The following is a 13,913-nucleotide window of genomic DNA, read 5'->3' on the forward strand; positions in this document are numbered from 1 at the left end:
ACACCATGGTTTTCTTACTTTAATCCCTTTGGCATCAGACTGTGCGAGGCCCTGCTATTATTATAACTCAGAGCCGGTTGACGTTACTCAGACTTAAATAAAAGAATGAAGTGAGAGAGAGATACAGGAAGGTGATTGAATTGATTTATACAATGTTCTTGGAACAGACTGAATATATAACCTGCTTCCTCAGCCTCCACAAACATGTTTTGAAAATACTTGCTGCTCTTGCCCTTTTGCTGTCCCTCTGTCCTCTTACCCCTTCTCCCTCTCTTCCATTTCCCCTCCCCCTCTCTCTCCACAAGCGTATGCCCCACCTCTGCTCCTCTCTCTCTCTCTCTCTCTCTCTCTCTCTCTCTCTCTGCCTTTCTCTCTTTACTACCCTCTCAACTCCCCTCCCCATCCCCTGAATAAACTCTATTCTATGCTATAAAAAAAAGAAAATACTTGTCAATATTTCCAATATTGTATGTGTTAAGCTACATAATTGATTTACATATATGTAGAGGACCAATGAAAGTTTTATGACTATTAATGTTATAAAAGTGTTGATGTAGATTAGATTGATCTTGATTTTCAAACAGATAAAGAACATCTCAGGCGGGTGTTAATGGAATCCATTTTCCATGATAGGGTTCATGTCAGGGTAAATGTAAAGGGGTCAAATATGGAAGCCAGAATGTGCTTCTTCGGGGCGTGGCTTGGCCTGGGTCGTCTGCCTTCACAGTGCTGCTGTCCTGAGTCCCACTTCTTTTGTCATGACTCAGACCCCTGCCAGAACGGAGGCTCCTGTGTGGACAAAGTGAACACCTTCTCCTGCCTGTGCCTTCCTGGCTTCGTAGGGGACAAGTGCCAAACAGACATGAATGAATGTCTGAGCGAGCCCTGTAAGAATGGGGGGACCTGCTCTGACTACGTCAACAGCTACACCTGCACGTGCCCTGCGGGCTTCCATGGAGTCCACTGTGAAAACAACATCGATGAGTGCACTGAGAGGTGAGGGGGGTGGGGGGTAACATCACAGCAGCCCACAGGGAAGGGGAGGGGGTAACATCACAGCACAGGGAAGGGGGGGGAGAGGAGGTAACAGCACAGCACAGCAGCTCATGGGGAAGGGGAGTAGAGAGACAACACAGCACAATGCTAGGATTGTAGGGCAGGGATGAGCTCCACTTGAGACCTATTCCACAGTCCTCTCTCATTGCTCAGTTTTTGAAAGACATGTAATTGGAAGGTCAAAGGTCAGAGGTTGAAAGGTTAGTGGGATAGACCATCACTTATTTCTTGCCGTGGAGCAGAAGAGCCATCGATCCCGTTCTGTTGTCCTGTCTCTTTGTCCCAGATGGAAGACCTCTCTTTCTTTGTCGATCTGTTACCACTGTCTAAGTAGTTTTTAGACAGTTTGTTTGATTTCTTCTTATTATTTCAGCAGTGTGTTTATTCTTTCATAAAGAAATCTAAAGTGAAAAGCTATTTAGGAATTTTCATGTAAGGGCATTTAATCTAATGATAAAATATATTATGGAAAACAACTCTTTAGGATTCTTGACAGCTCAGCCATTTAAATGCTCCTAAGTGGATATTGGAAAGGAAGTTGATGCTGTAATCTTTGACCCCCAGTCTAGTTTAGAAGACTTTAAAACTTACTGGGGGTAGGCATTGGCGTCTCGGAGGTGATTGTCTAGTCACATCCTAGATTTCAGCAGCCAGACTTTACAGCAGCAGCTCAGGGCCTCAGCTCGCATAGCTGATGCTGTCTCTCATTTGCTCCTCAGCTCCTGTTTCAATGGCGGCACGTGTGTTGATGGGATCAACTCTTTCTCTTGCTTATGCCCTGTGGGTTTCACTGGTCCCTTCTGCCTCCATGATATCAATGAGTGCAGCTCTAACCCGTGCCTGAATTCGGGAACGTGTGTTGATGGCCTGGGTACCTACCGATGCACCTGTCCCTTGGGCTACACTGGGAAAAACTGTCAGGTAATCAACTTCCCTCCTGCTCATCCAGCTCCCCACTGTAGCCGAGGGCTCTGTCTAGTTTCTAGGCAAGACGAACGTTTGAAAAGAGAGGACTGTGCGTCTCAGGTGGTCCCTGAGGTGAGTCTGAGCCACCTTCTTGAGAGCTAGAAGACTGCAGACTGGTGACAGCAGCAGTGTGGTGTGGGTGTTTGAGGAGGATGTGACTGATAGGGAGCTTGCTCTTCTCGCCCTCACATGCCTCCCACAGCCGGTGTGCAGGAAGAAAGGGTGTTAGCCTTTCACTGCTAACCTGAAAAAACAAAACAAGCAAAACAAAAAACCAGCAACAAAAACAGCTCAATAGGAGGTGTATTTGGGTTTGTGGATTTAGATTTTGGGCCTCGCTGGCTGCTTTTGTTTATGGGCCTGAGACCAGGGAAAGGGTCATAGTGCCAGAGCTGGTATAGGACTCTTCTCATGGTGGCCTGAAGCAGAGGAGGAGGAGAAGGGGCAGGGGAGGGAAGGGGAAAGACAGGGAAAAGAGAGGGGGGACAGAGACAGACAGATGAGGCAGGGAAAGCCAAGAACAAGATGCAGTCCCCCAATGTAACCAGTGATCCACTTTTCCAGCTGGCACCTCCTCTAGTTTTCAATATGACACCATCATTGAGAACCAAACCCTCAATACAGGAGCCTCCGAAGTCATTTCATATTCAAACACAGGACAGAACAATCAAAATAAAATCAGTAAATACCACGTATAGCCAACAGGGTAATAATGCTTTGCAGTGTTATAGCCATAGCAAAACTGTGTATCTTTAAATTCCAAATATATAAATATAAGTCTGTATGTAATCTTTTGATGGAAGGAGTCCTCATAGGAAACTAACTCTCAATTCATGGAGGAGAAACAGCCTCTGCCTGATTCCCAGAAACGATAGTTTCTGAACTTTCCAAGGTCACATACAAATGGTAATTTATGCTGCGTTACATCTTCTGTAAGAGGAACAACTCAGAGAGCTCACGAATAAGTGACTAGTTACAGAGTGCATTTGATGACAGTGGACCCAGAGGCAGCCACCTCCACATGAAGCAGCTTGGTGCTGTGCTCAAGACAGCATTCTCTGCCAGGCAGCCCAGCTGGTCTTGTCCTCCTCTCACTGACAATCTTTCAGCCAGCAACAGTCTGTCAGGAGTGTTATTTATGAGCTGGTGTTGAAAATAAGGTTTTGAATGGGATCGTTTCACCATCCTCCCATGGGCGGGGCTAGTCAAGGTACTTGTCGTCCTGCAGGGCTAACAGAGGAAGCATGGACCCAGACAGCAGCTACAGCCCTTGCCAGCCTTGCAAGGAGGCCATGTATGCTCACATAGTCATGTCTAACGCTCTGAGGATAATGCATACCGAGCCTCTGGTGTTGTTAGATTTCTGGGATAAGGGCTTTTAAAATGACACCAGCCAGACAAATGAGGCTATAAAAGTGACAGAGTGTGTCTAGGACAGTGTGCCCAGTGAAGGCGTATGGGAAGGCGTCCCTTTGTCTTTAAAGGCAGTCCTTTCCTTTGATGTCTTGTAACGCACTGTAACTTAGAGGCTTCACCTCTGAGATCCGGATTTTGACACATGTATGCCCTTGCCTCCGCTTCAGACCCTGGTGAACCTCTGCAGCCCCTCTCCATGTAAAAACAAAGGAACTTGTGCTCAGGAAAAGGCAAGGCCACGCTGCCTGTGTCCGCCTGGATGGGATGGCGCATACTGTGATGTGCTCAATGTGTCCTGTAAGGCGGCAGCCTTGCAGAAAGGTGAGCTCCACCCCTGACATCAGGTACTGACATACATGCTGTCCTAGGGACAAGGTTCTGAAGAAAGGCTAGAGAAAGTTGTCTGAAATGAAGTTAAGACAGATTTCAGAACTTGTTTATTTTTGAATGCAAGTCAGTTGCTGAGGGTCGAGGAAAACTAGACACAGATATAGAGACTCCAAGGAGAGCCACCAGCCAGGCTCTCTTGCATTTGGGTTGAACCTGCCGTGTGTCACGCTCTCTCTGATGCTTCTCCTTCACCTGGTGTCCCAGGAGTACCTGTTGAACACTTGTGCCAGCACTCGGGTATCTGTATCAATGCTGGCAACACGCATCACTGCCAGTGCCCCCTGGGCTACACGGGGAGCTACTGCGAGGAACAGCTTGACGAGTGTGCGTCCAATCCATGCCAGCATGGTGCCACCTGCAGTGACTTCATCGGAGGATACAGATGTGAGGTGAGAAGGCGGCCGAGCTCACAGAGCTCCCGAGAGATGGTGCCGGTGCTAAAAACACTGGTTACTGAGTTCAGCCGTTAGTGTCCTGCAGAGTATCAATGTCTACTGTCCTTATGGTAGTGTTTAGCAGTCAGCGTTTTTATTTTCAGCCATGCTTTCCCGGAGCTCTGGTAAGATGTCTTCATAGAGTCTGGACCACCCCTCCTTAACTGGCTGACTCTCTATGTTGGCATCTTCCAGGCTAACCTGTGCTTCCTGAAGAGCAGCACAGTTCCAGCCAATGAGTAATTCTCTCAGACCAAAAAAAAAGTGTCTCACCTGCTGTACCACAGCACCGTGTTCAGCCTTAAACATTACTGTGCGTAATGTTTAAGCATGCGTCTTTTGTCAATGCCTGGGCTGACAGAAGTTAGAGCCAGATGTTAACCAAATACCACACTGGGAACCTGAAACCCACCAGACCACCAAGCAACAACAGAAGACCTCTCTCCTGCTGCCTTCAGTTGTTTATCTCAGAGCAGGCCTGGTCTGTTAGTTCAAAAGCCTGCCGATGCTGCACTCAAACTTTTACACATCTGACTGTTTTTAAATGAGCAGAATTACAGCCGTTTAGTATTGCCTGCCTGGTGTAGCCCACAGAGTAACACGCAGTGAGTGTATCCTAGGTAAGATCAGCTCTGGAATCCAAGGAGTCTAAACTCCCTCGGGAGCTCGCTCATGGAAAGACTATTGTTGCTGGGTCATTAAATGTCACCACACACAGTTTTAAGCTCCCGCCGTGGTATCCCCTCTTTCAAAGTTTGCTTCTCCCTTTACTCTGTAGTCTTGTGCTGTGAAGGAAGGACTTCTCTGCAGGCACTGTTGGCATTGTGGCACCTAAATGAAACTTCCCCACAGTTGTCTTTTTCCTTATCAAGTCTTGTTTCTTCCAACTCCTCCTGTATCGTCCACTGCCCTCCAAGGCCCACCACCCCCATGGCCCACTGCCTTCAGCCTCCTCATTTGCCCCAATTGTGCAATGGGCGCAGGGTCTTTACTACTGCAAGCACGTACTGTTTGAGCCTCTGGCTGCTTATCACCTGTGAAGGGGTGCGCAGTACACAGATGAGGAAATCCTTACCCGAAAGTTTTACTTGGGGGTCTCATGGAAGTGGCCCTCAGAACCTACGTCCTCGCTCTCCTTTAAAGTGACTTTGGGGGCGCGGGGCTGGAAGAGTGATAGGTAAGCGCAACCCTGCACTAGGAAGTAGTGAAGAATGCCATGGTTACAGAGGGATGGGTTCTCAGTTGCTCAGTGGGGTGGAAAGCAAAGCCATGGTGACCTGACCTCTCACTGGGCCCCATGGTCCGTCTCCGGTAGTGACCGCGTTCTCCATGTCCTTCTCTCCTGGCAGTGTGTTCCAGGGTATCAGGGTGTCAACTGTGAGTATGAAGTGGACGAGTGCCAGAACCAGCCCTGTCAGAACGGAGGCACCTGCATCGACCTCGTGAACCATTTCAAGTGCTCGTGCCCACCAGGCACCCGGGGTATGCAGTCTGCTTCTCTCTCCCACCCAGGCCGCTCCCTCAGTTTCTCATCTGTTCTTAGTGCTGAAGCAATTTCCAAAAACTGAGACAATTTAGTGAAGACCAGCTTCATTGTAGCCACCTACCTCTTCACCCCCCACCTCCACCCCTAGTCTCCCGCCAGCTTCAGTTCAGGTTTGGTTGTTTCTTAGCTTATGTTCCAGGAAACAGAATGCAGGATGGACATAACCCCGACTAACAGGGTTTTTGGTGCTTCAAGTGAAAATGAACCAACAGCCTTAAAGAGCAAATTCGCATAGGCCTGCTTTTTAATTGTTTAAGTGAGCCAAGTCTTGTGTCCATAGAGCAAGGGAATCAATGGGATGTGTTTGGCTGCCGTCCCAGGAGGCTGCAGACAGAAGGCTGCACTCCTGCACCTGCACCCCTAGATTGTGGACAGCAGACCCATTAGTGTGCTCTGGGAATCGACAGTTGCTCCGACGTCCTGGAGAGAGCATGGCTTGTTAGGGACCTCTGGATCTGAAGGTTCTGTGTAGCCTGTGAGCAGGATGGCAAAGATAGCAGCAGTCATACATTTAGGCAGCAGTCCGTCAGAAGAGACCCTCAGAGAACGCTCTGTTCTCAGCCTTCCACGCCAGTGCATTTGGGTAACTTTTCTTCCTCGAGATAAAATTTGACTAAATTAAGACAGAAGAATACTCCATTAATAGTGCAGAATGAGTCTTGGGGAAGAGAGCTGAGGACCAGCCTGCAACTGTTTTAAAATTCTTTACATGGAAAGGAGGGTTGGTTCCTAGTCTAGAAATAGGAAATTCCATGGTAGAAAGAGTAGGACTCCGTTCCAGATGCTTACTAGTGTATTCACCCATCATTTACCCACCCACCTATCCATCCACCCACCCACCCACCCACCCACCCACCTATCCATCCATCTATCCATCCATCCATCCACCCACCCACCCATCCATCCACCCATCCACCCACCCATCCACCCATCCATCCATCCATCCATACATCCATCCATCCACCCACCCACCCATCCACCCACCCATCCACCCATCCACCCATCCACCCACCCACCCATCCATCCATCCATCCATCCACCCACCCACCCGTCCATCCATCCACCCATCCATCCACCCACCCATCCATCCACCCACCCACCCGTCCATCCATCCATCCACCCATCCATCCATCCATCCATCCACCCATCCACCCATCCATCCATCCATCCATCCACCCATCCATCCATCCATCCACCCACCCACCCATCCATCCATCCATCCATCCACCCACCCACCCGTCCATCCATCCACCCATCCATCCACCCACCCATCCACCCACCCATCCATCCATCCATCCATCCACCCACCCACCCGTCCATCCATCCATCCATCCATCCACCCACCCACCCATCCACCCACCCACCCATCCATCCATCCATCCACCCATCCATCCATCCATCCATCCACCCATCCACCCATCCATCCATCCACCCATCCATCCATCCACCCACCCATCCATCCATCCATCCATCCATCCACCCACCCACCCATCCATCCACCCACCCATCCATCCATCCATCCATCCATCCACCCACCCACCCATCCACCCACCCACCCATCCATCCATCCATCCACCCATCCATCCATCCATCCACCCATCCACCCATCCATCCATCCACCCATCCATCCATCCACCCACCCATCCATCCATCCATCCATCCATCCATCCATCCATCCATCCACCCACCCACCCACCCATCCATCCACCCATCCATCCATCCATCCATCCATCCATCCATCCATCCATCCACCCACCCACCCACCCACCCATCCACCCATCCACCCATCCATCCATCCATCCACCCATCCACCCATCCATCCATCCACCCATCCATCCATCCATCCACCCATCCATCCATCCATCCATCCATCCACCCATCCATCCATCCATCCATCCACCCATCCATCCATCCATCCATCCATCCACCCACCCACCCACCCACCCACCCATCTTTTGTGACAGGGCATTTTTGAGTAGTAGAGCTAAATTCATAAGGTAAGAACCAAATTGACTCTCTGTCTTCTCCTTTGGGAGGTTTATATCCATATCCTCCTCCCCACCATCTGTTCTCTTCTCTCCCCAGCTCCATCTCTGTCTCCCTCTCTCTTCTACTCTCTCCCTCTTCCCCTTTCCTTCATTCCTCATTCTTCTTCCTCTTCCCCTCTCCCTTTCTGCATCTCCCTCCCCTTCCTCTCCCTCCCTATCCCCACCTTCCTCTTTCCTTCTCCATCTGTTCCCATCCCTCTTCCCTTCTCTCCCCAGCCCATCTCTCTTTCCCCATCCCCTCTTCACATCTCTCCCTCTCCCCCATCTCTCCCTCCCTCTCTCCTTCTGTCCCCAGAATCCCAAGTCTCCTCAGCCTCAGATTCACTACAGGCATGTACTTCCGTGCCTGGGTAGTGAGGCCTTTAAACAGTGGTGTTGGTCAGGCGGCGACGACCCCGGTGGTAGCTAATGATATATCAATAATAATAATCACGTCTGGACGGCACAGCAGTGGTCTGTGGCTTTGTTTGCTGCTCTGGCGCTGACTCGCACAGGTGTTGGTTTGCTGCTTTTCTCTGTGCTTTTGGTCCGTAGCCTCCAGGGCCATCACAGGAAAGATGGAGAAAATGTACAGGGCTGTGCAGAGGCTTTCCCTCAGTGTGGAGGTGACGCATGTCACATCCCTAAAGGTGTGTGTCAGAGCCACTCACTAGTGTTCTTCCATAACCCGTGGAGGCCAAGAGCCTAGGAGACGGCATGGGTTTTGTACTGTACCACAGACGCATGCGGTCCCAGAGCGGAATGTCTCCTAAAACACTGAGGTTTTTGTCTTTTCTAAATCAATCAATCGGTCAGTCAATCTCTTTCTCTCTCCCCGATCCTTCTCCTCTTCTTCCTCCTCTTCCTCCTCCTTCTTTTCTTTGTTTGGTGATGGTGGTTGTTGTTGTTTTGAGACAGAATTTCTCTCTGTATCCCTGGCTGTTCTGGAACTCATTCTGTAGACAGGCTGGCCTCAAACTCAGGAATCTACCTGCTTCTGCCTCCAAAGTGCTGGGATTAAAGCCACGTGCCACTGCCTGGCCCCTAAATACTTGTTGGTGGCAGCTTAGAATGATAATGTAGTATATCTGTCTACCTGATGACTGTGTCTGAGCCAGCTCTTCAGATGTGTCTTCTCACTGACATTACACTGTGGTCTTCACTGAGGACTTCGCAGTTGGTCTTACTAATGGCCTCTCACGATACCTGGCTCTCCTTCACAGTTTCCGAGATGGCCTTTAATGGTCTGTTATAGACTGTGCTTCTCTTCCAGTCGTCCTACCTGAATGCTTGTTGGATTATACCTGTGTGCGTGATATTTCCAGGTACCTGAAACAGCGTATATTTGTTCTGACTTTTCCTCTCTGGCTACCCAGCCTGTCCATCTGTGACTGTCCCCAGAGACTCTGGAGCTCTCTCACAGCACAGTGAGAGCCATTCCAGTGCTTGTTGTCAGCACTATATTCCCAGGTGCTGCCTGCTGACACCTCCTGCTCGCCAGACGATAGGTCCCTGGAGCACTTCTGTCATCCTGCTGTTGTGTCAGGCTAAAAGAATGATGTGTGCCACTGATAGCTCGGTCCACTCGGAAGCTTTCTGTTTATTTTACTCATGACGCCAAATATCAAGTATCCTACGCGACTGGGAACACGGACTGGCTTTGTCTGCTTCCACCTCCTGGTTCCCAGTTTAATCTGTCAATAGTTAAGGTGATACGTGCATGTGGACAGGGATAAGTATGTCCACATGCACAGAAAGACATGCATAGAGATGCACTCCCAGTGAACGTGTGCACCCCAACAGTGCACTCCTCCTCTTCACGCACACTGCACACAGTCTCTTGTGTGTCTTTGGAGGATTGAAAAGGCTGTCTTTCAAAACTGCATTATGTGTGTAAGAGCCAAATACAAAGATAGTTTTTATTCCTTCCACTTTTAACTCTGAAGATGGATCAAAGGTGCTGTTTTTCTCTTGACCTTTTTACTTAATTGGAATGTTTTCATATCAAAATAGGGAACTTCTTCAGTATTTTCTCAAAGCTTCAGAATTCCCCTTTATGACAACATTATGTATTGTGCTTAGCTGGTCCTGTAGTGATAGACATTGGGTTTTTAAAGCACACATAGTGCATGTTATAGAATGCGTTTGCAGAAAGTCTGCCAGGCTGTCACACCGAGCTGTCACTTGAGTGACAGGACTGGCTGCGTTCCCTCAGGGGCCACCTTCCTCTCTGTGCAATTCGGCATCTAGCACATTTACAAGTTACTGTTTCCCTCTGAGATGTATCCCTCCTTCTTTCCCTGTTACACTGTCTATCCTTGCTGTGTGCAGAAGTCATTTGTCTTTGCTGCATGATGCGGGTATTTTCCCCATGTACACTGGTTGTAACCTTTCAGATGTCTTATTCTGAGGTCGGAATCTTTCGTTGATTTTTTTTTCATGCAGAATATTTCTAATCATGTTGAATTTATCCCTCCTTTTTATGGCTGCTTGCATCTGAGTGGTAGTCGGCTTTATCTAGACTCTGAAGTTGCCATGGAACTGGATGGTTGATGTTTTCTACCGTGACTTGAGATGGAACTTCCATCTCTTTCTAAGCTCCAGTGCACAGTTAGGTGCTGGTAGGAGCACCCTCGTTGTTGCTGTTGTCCTGTCCGGTCAATTCACGAGAAACTTTCAACCATGAAGGTCTCTTCTTTGTGCTCTCCTGGCTGTGATTTGGTTTTTCCAAACCATTTTTGAGTCAGTTTGCCATTAAAAAATACTGCTGATATCTTTTTGAGATCACATTACATTTATATATACTATAGTGAATATGCCTTTACCATGAAGAGTTGCGTAATCAGATACCGTATGTTTCCATCTGTCCACGTCTCTGTCTGTCCTTCAGAGCACTTCCTGTGAGGCTGCACATGTGCTTCTGATGTGCTCGGTCATTTGCCTTCTGAAACTGCTAGTGATAGCGAGGAGCTTCTGTGTCTCCTTCCCTTTTATGTCGTCTCTCTCAAAGCATGCCAGCGGGTAAATGGTGAGGACACACAAGTGTTTTGTTTTTAACCTTTTCAAGTTATTTTCATGGCATAGTCATTGGTTTTATTGTTTCTAACCATGCTCACAGTTACCTTAACTAGATGGCTTCAATCTCCAATGTGTCCTTTAGCTGGAATAATCTTCAGATTCATAGCAGGATATTTCTTTCCACTCTGTTGTTGATGTTTTAAATAAAAAGAAATTAGTGTGCACCTATACTCTTTTAAAGGGAAAAAAGTCATTGTTTATAAAACATAAAATACTGTTGCCCAAAATCTAACCCCAACATAGTCTATGTAGTAACTAGGGAGTGTTCTTTTTTGAACTGTGTTCATATTTTGGTTGGAGTTGATAAATGGTGGAAAACTCACAGTGTCTCCTAAGCTTTGGCCCCCGTGCCCTTGAGATGGGACAGTTGTCCCTGCTGCTCTGGGTGGAATGAAGAACGAGTGGAGCCTCAGGTGTAACTTCCTCTTACGCTGCTCCTCAGAAAGCTGCTCGGACTGCATGCAGCTGGCATAGACTAAGCGCCTTTAGCCCAATTATAAAGGTCCCACTGTAGATTGAGGAATATAATCTAGAGAATCGTTAAAGACCACAAGGGCATTTATCTCTTGCTAGTGGTGGGTTCAGTAGATTTTTGTAATTCTGTGACTTTCTTCTCTCCCATAGGCCTGCTTTGTGAAGAGAACATTGATGACTGTGCTGGGGGCCCCCACTGCCTTAATGGTGGCCAGTGTGTGGACCGGATTGGAGGCTACAGTTGTCGCTGTTTGCCTGGCTTTGCTGGGGAGCGGTGTGAGGGGGACATCAATGAATGCCTGTCCAATCCTTGCAGCTCAGAGGGCAGCCTGGACTGCATTCAGCTCAAAAATAACTACCAGTGTGTCTGCCGCAGCGCCTTCACAGGTGAGAGCCTCTCGCCCTTTGCTAGTCTCATGTATAGGAGGCCTGAGTAAGCAAATCAAGATCTATATGGGAATGTCAGTAGCATTCGGCACACCCACACTGCAGTGACTGCAGTAGCATTCGGCACACCCACACTGAATGCTACAGAGATCACTGTACACTCTCAAACTCTTATGTGAAATACAAGACATTTATTTTCAGGAGCCATTTATCTGACCCTGTGTGCACCCACCACCCTGCCCCTTTTGACACCTGATGATGAATTACTTTGCAATGTCTGTGCCTGTCATCTTTCTAACTCTGGGAGGCCTGTTAGGACACTTCGAAGATCAGGTCCAAAAGGCAGCTGACGCGAACCGCAGGATAGCTGCAGTAGGCACAGTCCTCTTGCGTGGCTAAGACTTGGCTCTGCACCCAGCCTGTTCTTCACAGAGGTCATGAAGAGAGCCAAGTGCTGCCCCGGAACAGAAGCTCTCTCAGCCACCCAGTCACTTCCAGTGATTTTTGGAGCTAAAGTAGTTGCCAGTATGTAGATGTGACATGGTCTTGTGCTTTCTGGGACCTGCTTGGACTTTTATGCTGGGCGTGTCCTCACATGTTGGAAGCCTGGTAACTTCCAGTCTTGCTAACTGATAGTCTCCAGTGGGGACGCTGGTCCATGCTGAGCCCTATCCAGCCTGCCTGCCTTCCGTTATCTTTTCTCCCCCTCTTGCCTTCTCTTCAGTCTGAAATGTATGCTACCCTTTAAATGCTTGGAATTTTACAAAGAATGGAAGGGATTTCACAGTATGAAAGCTGCCTGGATACAGTAACCCCAAACAAGAAATTGTTCTTTCTAGCTGGTATGGCTCTTGGGGCAGAGTGGGCTCCTGTTTCTTTCATTGCCTCTGAGGATGCTCGTATCTCAAACACTGAGCAGAACTTAAAAAGAAGAAAAAGGCAGAGGGTCAGGACAGGGAGAGGTATAGGGATAACTGAGTGAGTTTCCCAGTCAGGAAATGCTGTTTGCTCATGTCCATGTTGGAAGCAGCTCACTGAGCAGCACTGTGAGGTGTCCCCTCTAATGGTCAGCGGAGCCTCCTAATGCCACTGTCCGCATTGGCCGTTTTACCTTAGTGTCTGCTGAGAGGCCCAACATCTCAAATTCTTTTTTCTAAACTCTGAATGGCAAAAAAAAAAAAAAAAAAAACTACATATAAAGTTTTTTAATCTGACCACAGGACAGAGGGGGCCCTTTTCCTACTGTTTGCCAAGAGACCCTAGCCAAGCCCGTGTTCTCTCTGTGATTCCAGCCACCTGTTCAGTTTATCAGGGAGAAGCAGCCTGCAGGGGTTCTCTGCCTCAGACCTGGATTTAGAGGAGATGAGCGTGGACAAAGTCAGATATGTTTTAAAGCAGTTTGGTCAGCGCACACAAAGGCAGAGTAGCCAAGAAGATGAAAATTTTATCTAAACTATCAGTCCCAGTTGGGTGCACGCAAAATGCTGCTGACAATATTCTTCAGCTTAACAAATGCGACATGTCCTAATGCAGAGACGTGACCTCCCTTTGTCTCAGGGGGTTTGAGTTTTTGTTTTTGTTGGAATTTGTGTCACTTTTCTGCTTGTCACTTTGGGGGTTGGTCTGGGGTAGATAGTTCTTGTGTACTTGCTGTCTTGGTCTGAGCAGAGATGGCCCTTTGTGCCGAGGCCTGCAGAGTGCCTTCTCCCTATCCTGTAGGCTCAGAACTGACCTGCCCCACCTCTTGCTGCCTCTGAGGCTGGTTCCCATCCCTTAGGGTAGTGTTTAGTGTCTCTGAGTTAATAGCTATACCTTTTATGTTTATGTTCTCTCCTAAGGCCGACACTGCGAAACCTTCCTAGATGTGTGTCCCCAGAAGCCTTGCCTGAATGGAGGGACTTGTGCTGTGGCTAGCAACGTGCCTGATGGCTTCATTTGTCGTTGTCCCCCAGTAAGTGGCCTGCTGCTGATGTAAGGGACGCACCCTCTTCCACATTCTCGACGGAGCTGAGATTGAGTCTGTTTTCCTCGTGCCCCCAGGAGAGTGCTAGGGTGTCAGTGCCTGAAGATGGTCTGGGTCTTCCATGTTTAGTTGTTCGGGCACACTGAGCAGCTACGCTTCCCAGTCAAGCCTGTCAG

At 48.6% G+C, this 13,913-nt stretch overlaps 1 protein-coding gene across 1 annotated transcript in view; it reads left to right on the forward strand.

Moving 5' to 3' along the window:
- Notch2 (notch receptor 2) overlaps window positions 1–13,913 on the forward strand; it is a 133,379-nt gene that overhangs the window by 104,169 nt on the left and 15,297 nt on the right. The window contains 7 exon segments of the mRNA NM_024358.2: window positions 768–996; window positions 1,776–1,977; window positions 3,606–3,759; window positions 4,033–4,217; window positions 5,612–5,744; window positions 11,538–11,774; window positions 13,613–13,725. Coding sequence (NP_077334.2) covers window positions 768–996; window positions 1,776–1,977; window positions 3,606–3,759; window positions 4,033–4,217; window positions 5,612–5,744; window positions 11,538–11,774; window positions 13,613–13,725 — 1,253 coding nt within the window.

The sequence above is a fragment of the Rattus norvegicus genome, chromosome 2 (assembly GCF_021556685.1).
Source record: "Rattus norvegicus strain SHRSP/BbbUtx chromosome 2, alternate assembly SHRSP_T2T, whole genome shotgun sequence".
NCBI classification, from domain to species: Eukaryota; Metazoa; Chordata; class Mammalia; order Rodentia; family Muridae; genus Rattus; species Rattus norvegicus.